General features: G+C 55.0%; 1 protein-coding gene across 5 annotated transcripts in view; it reads right to left on the reverse strand.

Annotated features, from left to right (window-relative positions):
- Positions 1-21,731, reverse strand: part of KSR2 (kinase suppressor of ras 2) — a 358,678-nt gene that overhangs the window by 134,523 nt on the left and 202,424 nt on the right. For all 5 annotated transcript variants that reach the window (XM_055147006.1, XM_055147008.1, XM_055147005.1 and 2 more), the window contains one exon: positions 8,118-8,299. In XM_055147006.1, the coding sequence (XP_055002981.1) occupies positions 8,118-8,299 (182 nt within the window). The remainder of the gene's footprint in view (positions 1-8,117; positions 8,300-21,731) is intronic.

Raw genomic sequence — 21,731 nt, forward strand, 5'->3', positions numbered from 1 at the left:
CTTCATCCCTGCGGACCCCAGATGTGCCCAGTGCACGGGGCCGAGTCACCACCACACCCCTGCAGGAAGTGTCGGGGCTTCACTGATTCACCTGAAGCGTGAGACTCTTGGGTATGGTGCTCCCGACCCTGAGGCCACCCGTCCTGGCACACACAGCCGGGTGGCGACAGCGACCCCCACCAGGGCACCCTCACTCCCACCCCGAGGCCAAGTGTATCTCCCCAGACCGGGGGCTATGGGAATATGCCACCAAGAGCCCTGAACTGTGACAGCCAGTGTGTCCCAAGCATGTCAGGACCTCTGACAGGGTGTGGGGCCCGGGCAGGTCCTCCTGGACCTTCTGTTTCAGTGCCTGGCACTGGGGGAGGATGTCACTAGGGGCGAGAGGGCGGGTGATGACTTTCTTCTCATCAGGACAGTCCAGGGGCACAGGGCTGGGCCCATGGCCCTAAGCCTGTCCCGCATCACGGAATTTTTGACAAAGAGAGGGGTGCCCTGAGGAGACCCCCAAGGCACCTATGGCATCCCATCTGGTCCCCCGAGCACTGCCAAGAGTAATTCCTGAGTGCAGAGACAGGAGGAACCCCTGAGCATCATCAGAGTGGCCCAAACACCCTTCCCTCCCAATAAAATAAAATAAAATATAAAATAAATGCCATCCTTGGGGCTGGTGGCTCCAGCAGGACACCGCAGGCCTTGCATGTAGGAGGCGCTGCTGGTTTCCTTCCTTGGCACCTCATGCCACCACTGGTGCCCTAACACTGCCAGACACGCTTCTGGTGGTTTGCTAAGCAGCACCACACCTGGGCAGCATCAGGTGTGGCTCCAAAACAAAGTAAACAAAATAAGTAAGTTCTATCGAATCCACACAGCTGGGGGCTAGCCGGTAAGAAACACAGGAGCCCCCGCCCAACCCCCCACTGGTCTCTGCGCATGGGGCATCAGTCACGGCCAGCGCTCGGGAGCTGTTCCGCCTTGACCTCTAATTGGATCTTGTACCAGAAAAGAAAGGGTGTGGGTGCGGGGTGGAGGGGAATAAAAATTGCTGTGAAGGGTGCTGCTGAGACAATCGCTAAACCTGGAAAAATGGTTAAGATGCAAGTCTTGATTCAATATCAACTTTAAGGAGTCTGGTGACTCTGTGCGGTTATGTAAGACAATAAGCAATCTAGTCTCAAACGGCTCGCAAAAATAATGAGAGGGAGAGAGAGAGGGAGGGAGAGAGAGGAGAGAAAGAGAGAGGGGGAGGGGAGGGGAGGGGGGTTAGAGCAGAAGGAAATGGGAGCCGTTATTAAAAAGTGATGAATCCGAGCGAAGGCAGAAGACCCGCATCCCCTCTGCGCGGCTCTTGTAGCTCTTCCTTCTCTAAGTCGGAAACTGTCTCAAAAGGAAACGCCACACGTAATGCCTCCTACGGCCAGGTAGCTCTCCGGTGTGTGGGTGTGGGGCATCCCTAGAGGGCCAGAAGCTCAGCATGGGGTCTGGCCCCCCTCGGCAGTGCTCCCTGGAGCAGGTACGTGGGGAGAGCCCAGCTCTGCTTTTCAGGCCCGTGGTCGGGGATGCTGTGGCCACTGGTCTGGGGCCCACTTTGAGAAACCCTGGGGAAGCCCGAGTCCAGCTGTGGAAGGGACGGGCGTGAAGCAGACTCAGGAATAGGTCACGCAGGAGAATCGCCAAGAGGTAGAAGCGGGGGCCAAAGAGGCAGCTCAGGGGACAAAGCGCTTGCCTTGTGCACGGCTGACCCCCTTTGAAAGTCCCCAGCACTGCAGAGATCTCCTAACACCACCAGCAACGACCCCCGAGCACAGAACCCCCAAGAGCCCGTGAGCACGGTGGGAGTGTAGCCCAGCCTACCACCCCCCCCCCAATAAAAGAGGAGAAAGAAGAAATGGAGTGATACAGCGGGGAGGGCTCTTGCCTTGCACACGGCCAACCCAGGCTCAATCCCCAGCATCCCATATGGTCCCCCCAAGCACCGCCAAGAATAATTCCTGAGTGCAGAGCCAGGAGGAACCCCTGAGCATCGCCGGGTGTGACCCCCAAACACACAAAACAAAATAAACGGGGTCTGGAAGAGGACTCTTGGGGCCGGAGCGATAGCACAGCGGGGAGGGCGTTCGCCTTGCACGCGGCCAACCCGGGTTTGATCCCCGGCATCCCATATGGTCCCCCAAGCACCGCCAGGGGTAATTCCTGAGTGCAGAGCCAGGAGTAACCCCTGAGCATCGCTGGGTGTGACCCAAAAAGAAAAAAAAAAAGAAGAGGACTCTTCTCCACCACGACCCTCTCTGTGTCATCTTTGTCTCCTGGTCCCCCTGTTCATGTCATAAGGGCCTCTCCTGGCAGGTCACGCCTAAAGGTACGAAACTCAGGGGACGCCAGGACCTCTCCCAGAAGGCTGCATGGGGTGGGGTGGGGGGACACTATGGAGCACCAGGAATCGAACTCGGGACCTCACGCATGTCAGGCATGGGCTCCAGGCCCAGGTCTGCAAAGCCCCTGCACCAACTCCTGAATGACCAGTAGCAAGAAATCGAGTTTCTAATACAAAGCAAACCCCCCCCCCCCGAGCACCGGGCCCTGGGCACTGCCTGTATCGGGGCCGGAAGCAGAGTTGGCATGGCCGCCTGCCCATTCTCGAGGAATTATCTGGGGTGCCTGACCCTGCCCCCCCCCACTCCCTGGAGCTGCCACCACTAGGCCAGGACCTGCCCCGTCTTCTCAGCACCTCCCCCAGGCTGAATCCAGAGCCTGGGCTCAGGGCAGGGAGGGAGGAGATGTGCCGGCCAGGGCTCAGACTGTGTGTGGGCGATGCCGTGAGACCCCCGAGCACCCCCAGGAGCACAGAGCCCGGAGTAAGCCCGTCAGCAGCGACAGGTGTGGCTGCAAAAAGCATCGACACAAAAAAATGTTCGGGCAGCACCCTTGGGTGCAGACACGCGCTCCTGCTCCGTCTCTGCAGGGGTGAAGGAAGCGCGGCCTCCAGCTCGTTAAACCCCGTGACGAATCACCCCGGCCCCGAGTGTCTGTCTGACCCTCCCAGGGCTGCCTCCCGGGAGGGTGCGGTTCCCCGCTAACCTGCTGCCCTCTCCTCACAGCACGGCTCTGACTCGGCCTCCACGCGTGCGCCCAGGCCCGTGACTCAGGGTCTGGTGCCCCCAGATCTCCGGGATGAAGGACTGGAGACAATGCCACAGACCCGGCCGCTGACACAGCTCCAGCAGGAGCCCCAAGGCCTAAGAAGGTCCCCTTGGAAACCCACCACCCTCAACAACACGACCCCCAGGAGAGGAAAAACGTCCAGAAACGGGCCCTGGCATCCCTCATCTCTCTCTGCGCGTCATCCATCACCCCGGATGGTGACAAGCGTGTCCGTAGAATCAGCCTGGGGGGCTGGGGGCCCTTCATGGGGCCACTAGGCAGCAACTAGGGAATGGGGCAGAGCTAGGGAGGAGGGGCGCCTCGGGGAGGCCGCAGGGCCAGGGGCAGCGGAGAACCGAGTGTGCTACAGCGTCCTGTGTGGCTCCCCGCTCTGCTGCTTCCTCTGTGGAGGGGAACACGTTGCTGCAGATGTGGGGGGCAGTCACAGAGCTCCCTCTGGCCAGGGGGCAGCAGTCAGGCTCCCAGGGAGCCTGTGTCCTGTTGGTGCTAAGCCGGGACGTCAGGACGAGCCTCTGGACGCTGCCCTGCCAGCAGGAAGCAGAACCGAGGCCCCACTGTGAGTTAAGAGGGCAAGCTAAAGCGTGTGACCTGGAGGAGCACAGCACACTCACACGCCCGCCTGGCCAGTCACCACCTTGGCAGTACCAGGCAGCAGTTTCCCCGTCCCTCGAACATCCTCAATCTGGCTTGACCTTCAAGCATCTGTGTGAGCCTTCTCGTTGCCCTGTGTGTAAACCAGCCACAAGAAGGCGGGGGACGTACTCTGCAGAGCCTGCGTGTCCAGCTCCATATCCACCTCTGACGTTTCAATCACGACAACACAGCTCTGATGACGTAGCTTTTTTTTCTTTTTGGGTCAAACCTGGCATTGCACAGGGGTTACTCCTGGCTCATGCACTCAGGAATCACTCCTGGCAGTGCTCAGGGGACCCTATGGGATGCTGGGAATCGAACCTGGGTCGGCCGCATGCAAGGCAAACGCCCTACCCGCTGTGCTATCACACCAGCCCCTGACAACGTAGCTTTGACGAGACAATGTCTACCCTGATGTTCTTTGGACGAATGCTTATCCTCTACCTGTTTGTCCTCTCGTTAGTGAGTCTTTCTCTGTGATGAAGCCGTTAGGATGTCATCACCGTCATCCCGTTGTTCATCCATTTGCTCGAGCGGGCACCAGTCACATCTCCATTGTGAGACTTGTTGTTACTGTTTTTGGCATATCGAATACACCACGGGGAGCTTGCCAGGCTCTGCCGTGCGGGCGGGATACTCTCGGTAGCTTGCCGGGCTCTCCGAGAGGGACGGAGGAATTGACCCCAGGGTCGGCTGCATGCAAGGCAAATGCCCTACCCGCTGTGCTATCGCTCCAGCCCCATTAGGATGGAACTGATTAAAAAAAACAGAACAAGAAGAGACCACCGAAGGCCACTCTTCACCTCGAGCCCAAGTAGGCCTTGGCCCTCCGCGCTCTCCACATTCCTCTCACGTGTCTTATCTCTACGCCTCCAACCGATTGATACATCACTTCATGCAACAGTGTCCCCAGCCCACTGGCTTCGGTGGCCCCTGGGCGCCAGCCAACACTGGACACCTGACCTCCCACCCGGACGCACAGGTGACCCGCTTCCCATCTGCAGGGCCCAAGTCTTGGCCTCCAGGGGCCAACCAGGCTGGTCCAAGGGGTTAGCTGGGCTTCGAGGGCTATTCTCTGCCTGCGGCCCCGTTCAATAAGGGGATGAAATGCCTCCCTCTGGGCGCCGGACCACTGGCCACAAGAGTCAGCGTCGCTCTCACACCGAGACCAGGGAGAGCCGGGCCCTGCCGTGAAACCTCTCCAGAGCCTGGCTGCGGCGCAGGGGCTTAAACACGCAGCTGTGTGTGGCTCGACAGCCGGCTGGGAATGCGTCTCCTCTGGCCAGGCTGCCTGGCATGGGCGCGAGCGGAGTAGTGGACGACCCCCCAGGTGGCCACGCTGACATGGCCGGCACTGCCCCGGGACAGATGGCAGCTGGAGGTGACTGAGCATGGCGGCGCCCGGGTCAGAATGAAGCCCTCTTATTCCCTGGGGGAGGGAGGGGACGAACACGGAGAGGTACCAGCCGGGCCCCCAACTCCCCACAAAGTCAGAGCGGCAAATGTTACTAGAACCCAAAAAAATATATATTTTTAAGAAGAAAGGCTGTAAGAGGGACCGGCTGAAAGCCACTATTCACAGCACACCGAGTGCGAGCCGGGGAGGGACCCTGGGCAGACGCCACCTACAGGAACTTCCTCTGATCTTCACACCCACAAGGCGACGCCCCCTTTACAGATGGGGAAACTGAGACTTGGAGAGGCTCTTCCCTCGGAACTCTGCTCAACAGGGCCATGGACTCCTGCTCTTGCCCATCTGCCCAGGTCAGCACCCCCCCCCCACACACACACACTCCCACTGCCCTCTGGGCACCGGGCACTTCTATTCTCTAACAGTGACTGTCCCGGGCACGTACACAGGTCTGCCTGCGGGTGCGGGCACCTGTCTCACGGGCTCCCCGACTGCCTTGATTTAGGTCCGGAGCCCCCTGGGCACCTGGACCATCTCCCCACTGATGTCCGCCTGGTGCTCTTCTGGCTCCAGACCCACCATGGAGCCCTGCAGTGGACACGGGCACCCAGCGGGGACCGTGCAGGGCCCCTTCTGGCCCAGTCACACCAGCAGCCGGCCCCGGGCCAGGTCCTGCAGCCCCGAGGCATGGGGCTTTGTGGGCACTGCCCGGCCCCAGAAGGCACAGACCAGCCCCAACTCTCAGGGGGCCACGCCCTCAGGTCAAGGGAGGGGACGGACGGCCACCTGCGGAGACAGGCTTCCTGAACCCCATCTCCAGGGAAAGGCTTCCTGAACCCCATTTCCGGGGAAAGGCTTCCTGAACCCCATTTCCGGGGAAAGGCTTCCTGAACCCCATCTCCGGGGAAAGGCTTCCTGAACCCCATCTCCGGGGAAAGGCTTCCTGAACCCCATCTCCGGGGAAAGGCTTCCTGAACCCCATTTCCGGGGAAAGGCTTCCTGAACCCCATTTCCGGGGGAACCTTCCTGAACTCCACCTCCAGGAAAAGCCTTCTCGATGGACCTCCGCTCAGCCGAGTGAGCAAGACGGTCCTGTGTGAGTACCTGGAGCTGGAAATTGCTGGAATCCAGTTCTGGCCTGAGACCCCAATAGCTGTATCAGTCTGGGAAGTTCCTGGAGGCCCCTGATCCTCAGTTTGCTCATCTGTATGATGGGGACAGTGACCCCAAAAGGTGACAGACTGTTGCCAGGACGCCTCGGGGTCACGCGTGGGAAGAGAAGCTGGGTATTGGTTCTCAGTAGACACTTCTCAGGAGCGCTCACGGCTGCGGCTGGGCCAGTGGCTCCCCTCTCCCCGGCAGCCCACCAGCCTCTGGTGCATGGACCGCTCCTGTGTGGGCTGGGCTCCATCAGGCCATTTGTCAGCACCCGCCCCGCCCCTGCCTCTGGCCACGTCTGTGACATGTCAGCAAAACAGGTTCACAGGACCGAGAAGATGAAATGGCTTCAGACCTCAACCTCGGACCACTGGACAATCCTGTTTCCACGCATAGTAACGACCACTTTGTGCCGAGAGCAGATCATAAAGCAGCCTCCCTTGAGGCCAGCCCGTTTGGGACCTTGACACATCTCTGAGACACGGCGACCAGAGCTTTGACAAAAATCCCAGAGGCCTGCTCCCCGGTCTTCCTGGAGGCCGGGAGGGATGAACCAGTAGTGGGGCTGAGGGCCGGAGAGAGAGGGGCTGGGCGGTGGACAGGGGAGCAGGGTCAGAAAAGGGACTCTCATTGTTTCACTCTTGATGGGAATGCCAACTGGTCCAGCCTTTTTGGAAAACAATATGGGAATTCCTTAAAAAACTAGAAATTGAGCTTCCACATGACCCCGCAATACCACTTCTAGGAATATATCCCGAGAGTGCAAAAAAGCACACAGAAATGACATCTGCACCTGTATGCTCACTGCAGCACTGTTCACAATCGCCAGAATCTGGAAACAACCCGAATGCCCGAGAACAGACGACTGGTTAAAGAAACTTTGGTACATCTACACAAAGGAATACTATGCAGCTGTTAGAAGAGATGAAGTCATGAAATTTGCTTAGAAGTGGATAGACAAAGGGGCTGGAGCAATAGCACAGCGGGTAGGGCGTTTGCCTTGCACTCAGCCAACCCGGGTTTGAATCCCAGCATCCCATATGGTCCCCTGAGCACCGCCAGGGGTGATTCCTGAGTGCACAGCCAGGAGTAATCCCTGTGCATCGCCAGGTGCGACCCAAAAAAAAGCAAAAAAAAAAAAAAAGTGGATAGACATGGAGAGTATCATGCTAAGTGAAATGAGAGGGACAGACATAGAAGGACTGCACTCATTTGTGGAATATAAATTAACATAATATGAGATTAACACCCAAGGATAGTAGAGACAAAGGCCAGGAATATTGCTCCATAGTTGGAAGCCTGCCTCATGAGTGGGGAGGAGAAGGCAGCTGGGATAGAGAAGGTGGTGACCCAGCTTCTATGACCCATAACTAAGTCAATGATTTGGAGGGATCGTTCGGGATGGGAGGTGTGTGCCGAAAGTAGACAAAGGACCAAACGTGATGGCCTCTCAGTATCTATATTGCAAACCACAGTGCCCCAAAGTAGAGAGAGTAGGGAGGAAACTGTCTGCCCTGGAGGCAGGGGGAGGGTTGGGATGGCGGGTTGGGGCGGGGGGTGAGGGGGGATACTGGGGACACTGGTGGTGGGGAATGCGCACTGGTGGAGGGATGGGTGTTGAATACATTGTACCACTGAAACTCAATCCTGAAAGCTTGCAACTGTATCTCACAAAACTGTTTCACGGCACGGATCTGGCCCCAGGCCGCAAAGAGAGGGGTGGGCAGGCGGGGCGGGGGGCGGCGGGACTTACTGGCAGAGAAGCTGGCGTCGGCGTGCACGGGCGGCGTGGCGGGCAGGAAGGGCGCGTGGCCCACGAAGAAGGAGCGCAGCGAGCGCTCGCAGAGCAGCGGGGAGCGCTGCGCCGGGAGGTTCTCGCAGCTGCCCACGCTGCTGAGGATGTTCAGGTTCAGGGGCTTGCTCTTCTTCTTGGCCCTGCGGGGAGACAGAGCGGTCAGCGCCTGCGTGTTCGGGGCGGGGACTCCGGCGCCCCTCCCCCGTGCCCGCCCCTGAGCTCCGCCCCCTTCCCCGCCCCCTCTGCTGTTGCCCACCTCCCAGTCTCTGCTGCTCCTGCTGTCCCCAGTCCTGGGACTCCCCCCCACCCACATCACCACCCCTTCTTTTGATCAGTTCGGCTCTGTCTTTATTGACACGGCCCTAGTCTACCCCTCTTCCAGGAAGCCTTCCTGGATATGCCGATCCCTCCTCCCAGGCGGGATGGAGTGATCCTCCCTGCAGGAAGGGGAGGCCCGTGAGATATCCAAAGCCCACCGCTCTCTCTGAGAGGGATGTGGAGAGAGAGGGGCTTGGCAAAGCACCTCATCAAATGTAGACTATAACACAGGCACAAGCAAATCGATGCATAATTAATTATTCCCCACCCCAGAGAAGGTCAAGAAAGCTGAGGTCAGGGTGAGCCCCAGGCTCCAATTCTCCCGCACGCCCTGAGTTCCCAGGAGCCTGGTCCCCGACTTGCCTCTGCCCTCTGACCACTGGACAATGGCAGTGGACCCCAGCGGACCCCCGCCCCCAGGCGGCCCCACTCTGGGGGCGTCTCACTCCTAAATTGATCCCCCTTCATCCTCACACAGAAACAAGACGCACGTTTCTTTTCAGCGGTTTGATTTGGGTCTGGGTGCCACACCCAACAGTGCTCAGGGATCACTCCTGGCCCCACACTTAGGGATCACCCGGAACAGTGCTCAGGAGACCCTGTAAGCTCCTGAGGATCGAATCTGGGTCACCACCTGCTGGGAAAGCGCCTCACCAGCCGTGCTCTCTCTCCGGCCAGGATGCTCATTCCTGGGGAAGGAACAAGCACTTTCTAGACTGCTAAGCAAACAGGCAGCCAAAACCTAGGCCCGGGGCCGGCCGGCCTGGGAGCTGGGGCTGAGGGCGTGGGAGGAAGGGAGGGCTGGAGGGGATGCCAGGAGCAGGGTCCGAGCACTCCCACCCTTCACTCCTGCCCCCACATTGCCGGGGGGGCGGGCGGCCGGACGGGGGGGCAGATCCAGCAGCTCACGGGTGGGGACACAATTCTGGGGCTGGACACTCAGGGCCCGAATACCGGAACCCCCACCCTCAGCCCACTCCAACCCTGTGGACCTCGGAGCCCCTCCCCAGGTGGCAGGACTGCAGAGGGGGTCGCAGACCATCCCTGGGGGCGCCTCAGAATTAGTCTCGGGGACCCCACCTGAGAGCGCCGTTAGAGCAAAGCACCCGAGGTGCAAACAAGCCACTTGTCTCCTTCACGGCGCCAGGACGAACAAGGACACCCCGTGCCTGCAGCCAAGTCCTTGCAGCGTCTGGAAACGGGCAGGGCCGGGGGCTGGAGGCCAGGACCAGACACCCTGGCGGGCAGCCTGGGCCCCCCCCCCGGTCAGCTCTGAGTCCACGCGGGAGCACACAGAAGGGCATGGCCAACATCGGCCCGCACGCCCCCGGCCCAGCCCGCCGCCGCTCGCTCCGGTGGCAAAACTGCGCCACGAGGTGTGTGCACAGTGCGGGGAGGGTTCGGGCCAGCGGCGAAACTAAAGCTCCAAACAGGGACCGCAGATGACCCGGGGCTTACTGTGGGGCTGGGGCAAGGCAGCGAGTTCAGCCCCCCAAGAAAGAAACACCAGGGGCTTCAGGGCTCTTCTGTGGATCAGTGATGGGGGAGGATGCAGGTGGGCAAAACTTACTGGCGACTGGGCCAGGAGGGGGGCGAAACCACTCGCTCTCCAGCAGGATTTCTCCAACCGGGAGAGGGAGAAGAGGGCGAGAGGAAGGAGTCCGGCTACTGCTTGGATGGGACGGGACGGGGGTACCAAGTAGAAACTCGGGGCGTCTCTGTTTTCACTGGACCAACCAGGAGGCGAGACGCGGGATTCCTCCACCTGTTCCTTTGACCAGAGCCGCTGCCTTGTTGGGGAAGGGGGGGGTAGGGAGGGGACGGGGGGGACACTGAGGGGCTTCCACTGTTCTCTCTGAAGCACCCGCCAGTCTCCCAGGCAGGGCACACCGAGGCACCTGGCAGTCTGGGATGACGCGGGTCACACCTGCTCACAGACTTTGTGAAACTGTGCCCAAAAGGTACCGCCCCACTCACTCTCTTCCCCACCTGTGTGCCCCCAGGCCCCTGCCCGGCCGCCAGGGAGCTGGGCGCCCTCTGGTGGCCACGGCGGCGACACCTCCTGGCAAACCATCCCAGGTCCCCCCCCAAACACACACATCAGCAGCCCGAAGGCGTGTGCCTGGCCACTGCCCGTGGACCCTGCAATTCTATGCAAGCGAGCGGTGAATGGGGGTACGCCAAGAATTGGCTACCCCAAGGCAGAGTTACTCAGGAGCTCAGCTCACAGGCTTCGGGGTCCAACGGCCTCCCAATGCCCCCATGTCCTCAGGTGGAAGTAACAGCCTGGTGACAGCGAGCATCCAATCTCCACAGTGATACGACATAGGTGGCGAAGGCCTGGCACACAATGCGAGTCAGGGTGACCCCCTGGTAATGACGGGATGGGTGGGGTGGGGAGAAGAATGAAATGAAAGAAGAACGGGAGAGAGGAGAGGTGAATAGAAAGAAGGGGAGAGGGGCAGAAGAAGGAGAGAGGATGAAAGAGTGGGAGACAGAGAGATGGAATGAAGGGATGAGAGCGGGGAATGAAGAAAGAGACCAAAGGATGGACGGACGGGCAGGTGGACGGTGAAGGATGGACAGGTGGGGAGGCAGCTGCTGGGTCCTGTAGAACCTATGTCGTATCATGAAATTGTCATGACAGCCCTCTTGGGTGCCCGCTGTTGTCATGCTGTTGTTTCCATGGAGGCGCTGGGAGCCAGTTGTACCCCGAAGCATTGCGGGGAGAGAACTCCGTAGGGTGGGAGGGAGCAGGGGAGAAAACAGGGGGGAAAGAAAGGGTTGCGGAAACCTGATAATCTTTCATATCTGTATTGCAAACCATAATGCTCAAAGGGAGAGAGAGAGGGAGAGAGAGAAAGAGAGAGAGAGAGAGAGAGAGAGAGAGAGAGAAGTGTCTGCCATACAAGTAGACTGGAGGGAAGAAGGCAGGAGAGAAACTGGGGACATGGGTTGTGGGAAATGTACACTGGTGAAGGCTCAGGTAATAGAACATTGTATGACTAAAACCCAATCAGGTACAACTTTGTAACTGTGTATCTCGTGGTGATTCAATTAACATGCATTATATATATATAAATATTTACATATAAATTTATATAAACATGTCACTGTCACTGTCATCCCCTTGCTCATCGATTTGCTCGAGCGGGCACCAGTAACATCTCCATTGTGAGACTTGTTGTTACTGGTTCTGGCATATCGAATATGCCATGGGTAGCTTGCCAGGCTCTGCGGTGCGGGTGGGATACTCTTGGTAGCTTGTCAGGCTCTCCGAGAGGGCCGGAGATATCAAACCCGGGTCGGCTGCGTGCAAGGCAAGCACCCTACCTGCTATGCTATTGAATAAACTGATTATATAAATATAAACTAAATAATTAAAAACATATTTATAAAATATATATAAATACTTAAGATTGACAGTAAGAAAAAACTTGCCTTGCATGTGGCTGTCCCGGGTTCGATTCCCCAGCACCCCAGAGGGTCCCTCTGAGCCCACCAGATGGGATCCCAAAGCACGGAGCCAGCAGTCAGCCCCACGCACTACTGGCTGTGGCCCCAAAACCCAAAAAAGAGAAGAAATTGGGCAGGTGAATGATGAGTTTAATAATAATAATTTGATCTCATTATTTTTTAAAAATAAAATGACCGATTCTACTCATTTTTATTATTTCTTATACATCAAAATTACTTGACGAACATTCGCCACCACAGTCCCCACATGGGTTCCCACATTTGGTCTCCTGGGAGAGAGACACAATGAGCTACTTTCCCATCTCCCCAGGCAGGTGGGGGTCCCCCACCGGGGGGGGGGGCCCTCCATCACCAGGAGGAAGCAAACAAAAATAACCGTGTCTGCCGCCGGTGACCGAGTGCCGAGATTCACAGTGAGCCCTGCAGATGCGATGAAAGAGAACACCCTCCCCGTGGTCTGTGCAAGACGCTAGGAACCTATTAACGTCTTTGGAAACGGGGCCACTTCTGCCAACCGCAGGGGCATGCGCTGCCAGGAGGCAGGGGCCAGGGCCGGTAGGCTCAGAAAGGACCCCCGGGGAGATGAGTTGGGACTCCCAGACACGGGGGTCACATCGACAGCAGCCCCCAGGCCCAACTGAGAGCTGGTTTGGCAGCGAGTCTCGGTTCTACGGAGCCCCTCAGGGTCCTCCTGTTGCCAGCTCTCACCGCCTCTGCTAGGCCTGGCAGAAGCTCTGCCCACAGAAGGTTCTGGATCAGAACCCTCCGCCAGTCTGCCCCTCCCGCCCGGCGTCATGTCTCTGCGCCCCTCCCCACCTTCCCCTTCCAAGGGGCATCAGCTTCGGGCCGGGCTTTGAGTTCAACGGGGCCACGGGCTACCGGGGTCTGTCTACTCCCGGCTTCTTGGAGTGTGGGGCCGTGGCCCTGGAATCTGAAAGCTCCCACCTGGCCGAACACCTGAGCACCTCTTTCGTGGACTTCGCAGCATCTGACCTGACGGACAGGGAGGAAACGGCAGGGCTGGGGGAGGGAGGGGCTGGAGGGTGGACACTCCCTGTGTCCAAAGCACTGAACCAGTGGCTGTTTCCTAGACGCCAGAGCTGCCCACGGGGCGTACGATCAGGCCTGTGCAAATGGCCCCATCCCCCAACCAGCCTCTTATTCCTTGGCAGCCTTCCTGATTTAGTGATGGCTCGATCTGGAGATGCCTTCAAAACCCAAGAAGAACATCACCACATTATTATTATTATTATTATTATTATTATTATTATGTGGTGGGTTGTTGTCTGGGCTGCACCCAGCAGTGCTTGGGAGCTATTCCTGGCTCTGTGCTCAAGACTACGCCCTGGAGGTGCTCAAGGGACCATGTGTGGTGCTGGGATTTGAACCACGGTGGTTCTTGTACCATCCCTCCAGCCTACCAAATTTTTTTCCATCTCATTTAGGTTCGGGAGCCATGCTCGGCCATGCTCAGGGCTTCTTCTTGGCTCTGCACTCAAGGATGGCTCCTGGCGGTGTTCAGGGGACCACAGGCAGTGCTGGGGATGGAAATGGCCTGCTGAAGGCATGACCAGCCCCTTATTCTCTGCTCTCACACTCCTGAGGGACTCTGGGCAAGGGGATGTCTGGAGAGGTGGGGGAGGAGGGTGGCAGGAGGGACACTGGGAACATTGGTGGTGGAAAATGGGCACTGGCGGAAGGATGGGCGCTTGATCATTGAATGACTGAAACATAATCACGAAAGTTTGTAAGTCTGTAAAGAAAAAAGAAAGAAAGAAAGAAAGAAAGAAAGAAAGAAAGAAAGAAAGAAAGAAAGAAAGAAAGAAAGAGAGAAAGAAAGAAAGAAAGAAAGAGAAAGAAAGGAAGGAAGGAAGGAGGGAAGAAAGAAAGAAAGAAAGAAAGAAAGAAAGAAAGAAAGAAAGAAAGAAAGAAAGAAAGAAAGAAAGAAAGAAAGAAGGGAGGGAAGAAAGGAAGAAAAGAAAGAAAGGAAGAAATGAAGGAAGGAAGGAAGGAAGGAAGAGAGAGAGAAAGGAAGGAAGAGAGAAAGAAAGAGTGAAAGAAAGAGAGAAAGAAAGAAAGAAAGAAAGAAAGAAAGAAAGAAAGAAAGAAAGAAAGAAAGAAAGAAAGAAAGGAGGGAAGAAAGGAAGAAAGGAGGGAAGAAAGGAAGAAAAGAAAGAAAGGAAGAAATGAAGGAAGGAAGGAAGGAAGGAAGGAAGGAAGGAAGGAAGGAAGGAAGGAAGGAAGGAAGAGAGAGAGAGAAAGGAAGGAAGGAAGAGAGAAAGAAAGAGAGAAAGAAAGAAAGAAAGAAAGAAAGAAAGAGAAAGAAAAAGGAAGGAAGGAAGGGAGAAAGAAAGAGGGAAAGAAAGAGGGAAAGAAAGAAAGAAAGAAAGAAAGGAAAGAAAGAACAGATTTTTTTAAAAAAAAGAGGGAAAAAGTCTATGATTTCACACTTTTCCCTGATAAATGGTTTCATGTAAAATGCACCGAGGAGAAAAAGTGCAGTGAAAAAGGACGGGGAAAAGAAGGAGCCAAGGAAAAAGCAAAGAGGCGGGAGCACTGTCAGTTGAATAAATACCAAGGGTACTGGAGTCCAGAGCTCCTCTGCACGGTGGCTACAAGTCGAGTCGGCAACATCAAATGTTGGCAAGGACCTGGCGCAAGTAGAATTCTCCTCGGGCCAAGGTCACTTCTGAGACATGGTCTGGCCAAGCAGACCAAAGCGGAACGCACTCCCCATCCAGCCATCCAACCCGGGCGGGGGCAAAACCACCGTCTGTGTCCACAATAATACTTGCTAGAAGGATGACGGCAACGCTAACTCAGGTGGCCCAATGCTGGACCCAATCCAGTGCGCAACAGTCATATGATCAGACACAGATAATCAGCAATGTGTCCCCCACTAGAAGAGAAGGGAATGACGCCCCGACTACAACAAACTGAATCTCTAGGGCAAAAGCAGCCAGGCACAGGACAGCACAGGCACACATAGCGCAATTCCCTTACGGCTCCATCTACATGAGGCTTAAGAATGAGGCAAAGCTGGGGCTGGAGTGATGGCACAGCAGGTAGGGCGTTTGCCTTGCACGCGACTGACCCAGGTTCGATTCCCAGCATCCCATATGGTCCCCCGAGCACCGCCAGGGGTAATTCCTGAGTGCAGAGGCAGGGGAGAACCCTGTGCGTCACAGTATGACCCAAAAAGAAAGAAAGAAAGAAAGAAAGAAAGAAAGAAAGAAAGAAAGAAAGAAAGAAAGAAAGAAAGAAAGAAAGAAAGAAAGAAAGAAAGAAAGAAAGAAAGAAAGAAAGAAAGAAAGAGGCAGAGCTGATCCAGGGGGAGAGAGGCCAGAGAGTGAGTCTTTGAAATCAAGAGGCTGCCTCAAAAGAAACCCAAGAAAGCCAGGAAACCGCGTACAGGCTGGAAATCACCTCCACTGTGGCTGATACTTAGGTAGACTAATATACTAACACGTACCCTGCTATGCACGAACAAGAACAAATTTCATTTGCCACTGGATGAAAGCTATGCCTTATAAACACTCCTCTTTTTTTCCCCTATAATGCCGATAAAAGAGACCAGCAATCCAATTTCAAAAGTGGCCAAAGGCTGTATTAACACTAAAAGCGTTTTCACATTGAGCAGAGCCTTGGCTGCTGAAATAAGGAACAAAACAGGCGTGCGGGAAGTAACAGGTTAACAAGTGGTTGTGGGGAAAACAGATGAGTGAGAAGTGGTCCAAAGGCAGAGGAAGAGGGTCTTTGACACTTTGGTGGGACTAAAGGGGACATAACTGTACAGCAAAAACAGTAAGAGAAAGACTACTTCCACATGATGATTCAATAAAAGAATAAATTGGTCACTGTCACTTTCATCCCATTGCTCATCGATTTGTTCGAGCAGGCACCAGTAACGTCTCTCATTGAGAGACTTATTGTTACTGTTTTTGGCATATCCAATACGCATGGGTAGCTTGCTGGGCTCTACAAGAGGGGCAGAGGAATTGAACTCGGGTTGACCACGTGAAAGGCAAAAGCCCAACTGCTGTGCTATCGCTCCAGTCCAAAAGAATAGATTAAAAAAAATAAAAGAGGAAGACTACTGAAATAATATTGCCTCAATTAAAATAATTAGTGGCAGGTGGGGGGATGGGTACTCGATCATTGTATAGTCATACAAACTAAAAGACTGAAACTTAATCATGAAAGTTTGTAAGTCTGTAACTGTATCTCATGGTGACTCATTAAAAAAATTTTTTTAATTAAAAAAAAATTAGTGACCAAAAAATGGAATTCAATTTGGGGCTCAGGTGAGTGAGGATGGAATTTCTTTATGCAGTACTAAAGCTTTTGTTTAGGCTATTTTTAATAATTATTGAGCACTAATAAATGTGCACATCATACTTCTAAATGAAAATAATCCTAAAATGTTTAAATGAAAAAAAAATGTGGTCAAAGGTCCTGAACTGACATTTCTCCAAAGATGACCCCCGACTGTCCGGTCTACCCACAAAAAGATGCCCAAAGTTATTCATCAAATGAGCTTCTCAGCATCACAACAAGGTTTCCCTTCACCCCTGGGGGATTAATATCTTAGGAGACAAATAAGAACAAGCTGAGTTGGGGGGGGGGGACATGGAGGAACTGGAGCCCTCAAGACATTGCTGTTGGGAATGTAAAGTGGTATCTACAGGGGCCGGAGAGATAGCACAGTGAGTAAGGTGCTTGCCTGGCATGCAGCCGGCCTGGGTTCAATCCCCGGCATCCCTTAAGGTCCCCTAAGCCCTGCCAGGAATGACCCGTGATGCAGAGCCAGGAGTAATCTGAGCATTGTCAGGTGTGCCCTCCCCCAAAACACAAATAAAGTAGCACACGCAGGGGAGACAGTACAGCGGAAGGGGAGCTTGCCTTGCACGCATCTCACTCAGTTCACTCCCTGACACCCCATATGGTCCTTGAGCCCACCAGGCGTGATCCCTGAGTGCAGAGCCAGGAGTCACCCCTGAGCATCACCAGGTGTGCACCCACCCACCCCCCCAGAAAGTGGCCCATGCAGCCTCTATGAAAAACAGGGTAGTGGTTTACTGACAAGTTAAACAGACAATTACAGTAGGAGCCAACAGTCTGCGCCTAGAGACCCCAAGGGACTCGAAGCAGGTGTTTTTGTCGTTGTTGCTGTTGTTTAAATTTTATTGAATCACCGTGAGATAGTTACAAGCTTTCATGTTTGGGTTACAATCTCACAATGATCAAACACCCATCCCTCCACCAGTGCACATTCCTCACCACCAATATCCTAGGTATACCCCCCTTTTCCACCCTTCCCCTGCCTCTATGGCAGACAATATTCCCCATACTGTCTCTACTTTGGGTGTTATAGCTTGCAACACAGACACTGAGAGGTCATCACGTTTGGTCCATTATCTACTTCCGGCATGCATCTCCCATCCCGACTGGTTCCTCCAGCCATCATTTTCCTAGTGATCCCTTCTCTATTCCATCGGAAGCAGGTGTTCAAACCCCCCACGAGCCAGTGTTCAGATCAACACCACTCACCCAGGCCCCCAAATGAAGCCCACCCAGACGTCCATGATCAAATGAACAGATAATAATGTGGTGCTCCCCACCATGGCGTAATGCTCAGTATCAGGAAGTCCCAAGTCACGCGAGCGTGTCTAGGAACGTCAAGAACATGTGCTCTGGGGCTGGAGCCCTAGCACAGCGGGTAGGGCGTTTGCCTTTGCACACGGTTGACCCGGGTTTGATTCCCAGCATCCCATAGGGTCCCCTGAGCACCGCCAGGGGTGGTTCCTGAGTGCAGAGCCAGGAGTAACCCCTGTGCATCACCAGGTGGTGACCCCAAAAAAAAACAAAAAAAAAAAACAAAAAAAAAAGAACGTGTGCTCAGGCCGTGAAAACACTCACCAACAGCGGCACGTTCCGATCCTGAAACCTCCAGAAGGGGCAAACCCAGCGCTGGCCAGCACATTCGTGCTCGGCAGTCCCCAGTCTGCAGGCAAACAACGAACCCTCTGCCTTCCAAATCCCTTCCCTCCCACAGCCCGGCTGGACAGGCCACAGCTGCCCCGGGCCCGGCGCTGGCACCCGCCCGGCTCGCTAAGTGGAAAGACCTTTGAGATAATCCGCACTGTTCCCTCCAGAAGCCCCAGCGTGTGGCCACGGGGATGGAACTTAATTTCCATAAGATTAAAATGGTCAATTCTGCTCATCGGTGGCAAGAGACACCACTTAGATGTCCCCAAGTCACAGACGGCTCACAGCTCCCCATCTTGGACCGAGCCCCTGATGGAACACTTCCACGCTTCCAGATGCGACAGTACCAGCTAATCCCTGTTCCCAGAGGGGAAGCAGGGGTGTGGGGGGGTCTCTCTTCTGCCATTAGATCCATCCCCCTTCTTTGCACTCCCTTGGCTGACTGCTAAAGTCAACTTTTCCGATTGGAAGCGTCAGAATATGGATCCTGGAAAGCTGGGCGATTCTTTTTTTTTTTTTTTTGCTCTTTTTTTTGGGTCACACCTGGCAGTGCACAGGGGTTCCTCCTGGCTCTGCACTCAGGAATTACTCCTGGCGGTGTTCAGGGGACCATCTGGGATGCTGGGAATGGAACCTGGGTTGGCTGCGTGCAAGGCAAATGCCCTACCCGCTGTGCTATCGCTCCAGCCCCCTCCTGATTCTTTTAACCATCTACAATGTTCCCTAAAATGGAATCGCCCAGGGGCTGGATGGATGGGTGTGACCCAAAAAGCAAAAAAAAAAAAAAAAAAAGAATCAGGAGAAAGGGGATGCAAACAGATTCTTAAATGAACGAGGCAAATGGCAGATGTGAATGGGATGACCCCGCTTATCTCTAAAAGATCTTCACTCCAGAATGTTACCAGGACAGGAAGACACTCGAACCCCACCACAAAAGGTGGACCTCGCTGCAGCCCTGGGGCCAGGTACTGGTCAGGGAGAAAGGCACAAGGTTCGAACAATAAGGGCACACTGGCACAGAGAACCCAACCCCGGGCTTGGTCGCACCGGGGAGCAGCACTCAAGCTGAGACTCGACTGTTCCCCCGCCCCCCAGGAGAACCACGCATGAGCACTGTGAGGAGATGGCGTCCCCTGGGCAGAGTGGAAGGCAACGCATCTTGTTCAACACCAGAACCAAAGACCATCCTGCCCGGCAGAGACGGGGGTGCAGGATGGAGCTGGGGGACGTGGAAGGAGGATGACAAAGTCGCCCCAACAAAAGATGAAGGTGGCCTGGGTGAAGGTTGGGGTATGGGGCGGGGGGGGGGGCTACGGGAGGCCTCTGGGGCACAGTCTCCCGGGCTAACGGGCCGATTCCATGGCGGGGCCACGGGGTGGGGACAAAGACAGGAGACCTCCCGAGCGGACGGGGCACAGAGCTGCCAATCCTCAAACACTGCGGACCACCAAGGATAACGTTTCCAGGGAGGACACAGAGGTGGCTGGACGTGAATTTGGGAGCAGGCACTGTTACTTTCATGGCTCTCTTTGCCAGGTGAAACTTAAGTAATAGGATTTCTTCGGGTAATAAAACCACTTCTGAAGGGCACACAATATTTTATGCTAATTTCATCTTCATCTCATTCCAATAAAATGAGAAACTAGCTAGCAGGGGTACAGACATGGAAAAATGTGGTCAATGTTTATTTAATAGTTTGATGATGTCTCATTATGTGTCCAAAACATTTTAAATTGAAGATCAAATTTGAAACAGGTTTTACTTCCCCAATGGCTGGGATCAGTCAGCTTGTAACTGGTACTCCAGATCAAGAGATATAAAAATGTGGGGTTTTTTTCACAGGTTCCTAGAGATTATAGATACACACATGTATAAGTATGTACACCATATATATGTATGGTACATATATAATTTTGAAATATATATTAATTTTTTCTTGGAAAAAAAAGTGAAACTATCTTAAGAATAGAAATACAGGGGCTGGAGTGATAGCACAGCGGAAAGGGCATTTGCCTCGCACGAAGCCGACCCCGGTTCGATTCCCAGCATCCCATATGGTCCCCTGAGCACCGACAGGAGTAATTCCTGAGTGCAGAGCCAGGAGTAGCCCCCGTGCATCGCCAGGTGTGATCCAAAAAGCCAAAAAATAAAAATAAAAAAGAATAAAAATACAGTATAAACCTTGCTCAGTTACAGATCAGATCTCGGTATCACACAGTCCATTTCCCAAACCCTCACTGGAACAAATCACTCCTCATATACCCACTGTCCTCTTGTCCACCGAGAGGCCACTTCAGGGTGGGCACGAGAGGGGACAAAGGCAGGAGAGAGTGGTGACTGAGTGCATGGGTCAGCAAATGGCCTTTTCAAAAATAAAAGTAAAACAAACTATAGATGTTATTTTTACTTTCTTGGTGGCATCCAGACTCGAACCCAGGGCATGACACCTGCAGCTTAACACCCGTCCACTGCGCCACGGGCAACCACAATCCCCCCAGACCAGCCGCAGACATCTGTGTCCCTGCAGGTCACGCGTTTACTGATGCAAGTTCTCTTCTCTGCCTTTGTGGCACAAAGCCCACCCCGAGCACCACGAGAAGGCATGGGCAGGGGCTGTGTGCCAATAAAACTTTATTGATCCCCACAGCCGGTGGGTGGGATCTGGCCCTGGTGGACAGCCTGCGGGCCTCTGACCCAGCAGGTCTGGCCATTTCTAGAGGGACATTGGAGCCATGTGGGGTGGGGGGCGGGGGAGTGGGTTTAGTGCAACTGAGGCACACTTTCTGTGCATCTGATACAAGCAGGCTGATTTCAGGAGTGGGAGGCGCTGAGTGATTTTTTTTTTCCCCCTTCAAAAATAAGGGCAGTGGGGCTGGAGCAGTAGCACAGCGGGTAGGGCGTTTGCCTTGCTCGCGGCTGACCCGGGTTCAAATCCCAGCATCCCATAGGGTCCCCTGAGCACCGCCAGGGGTGATTCCTGAGTGCAGAGCCAGGAGCATCAACGAGTGTGACCCAAAAAGCAAAAAAATAATAATAATAAGGGCAGTTTTCCACACAAGTTTGGGACCCTCTGAACTCCACTTCGTGAAAACAGGAAAGTGGAAGGAAGCCGGGGGGAACGACCCACAGCCCTACCTCCCACTCCCCGGGGTACCCCAGGCGTTACTGGAAAGGACGACGGATTCGGGGCATGGACTTCAGGGAGGTGTGGCTGGATGCTTCCCCTTTCCTCTTTCTCCTCACGTGACTGGGGATCTCCCACCCCTCTCCCCAACGAGGGTCTCTGCTACCCGTCTGGAAGGCTCGTGGCTCTGGGGTACCCAGCCCCCGGGACTGGCACACCGAGGGGCTCTGCTACCTCAGCAGTGCAAGGGAGACTGAATGCCCCAGCACCTTCGACCATGGCCTCCCGCACCTCAGGATGTGCAGGGAAGGGACCCACTTGGCCCACGTGCCTCGGTGCTGTAAGGGGGGGACAAGCTTGGCACCATGCCCTCTGGGTTCATTTTATCACAGTGAGGGGAGTCTTGGGGGCTTCCCAAGTGGTTCCCGGGGAGTCTGGAGGCCGCTCCTGGCAGTTCCTGGCCAACCACACCAGACGTGGCGCTGCTCACGGCCTGCAGTGCCAGTTCCAGGAATTACCGGTGCTCCAACCCTGTGACGCTCAGGGGACCAGGTGGCACTGGGGGTCAAGCTGGCACTGGCTGCATGCAAGGCGTGTGCCTCACCCCGATGCACACACACACACACACACACACACACTCTCTCTCTCTCTCCCTCTCTCTCTCT

The sequence above is a fragment of the Sorex araneus genome, chromosome 9 (assembly GCF_027595985.1).
Source record: "Sorex araneus isolate mSorAra2 chromosome 9, mSorAra2.pri, whole genome shotgun sequence".
Classification (NCBI taxonomy): Eukaryota; Metazoa; Chordata; class Mammalia; order Eulipotyphla; family Soricidae; genus Sorex; species Sorex araneus.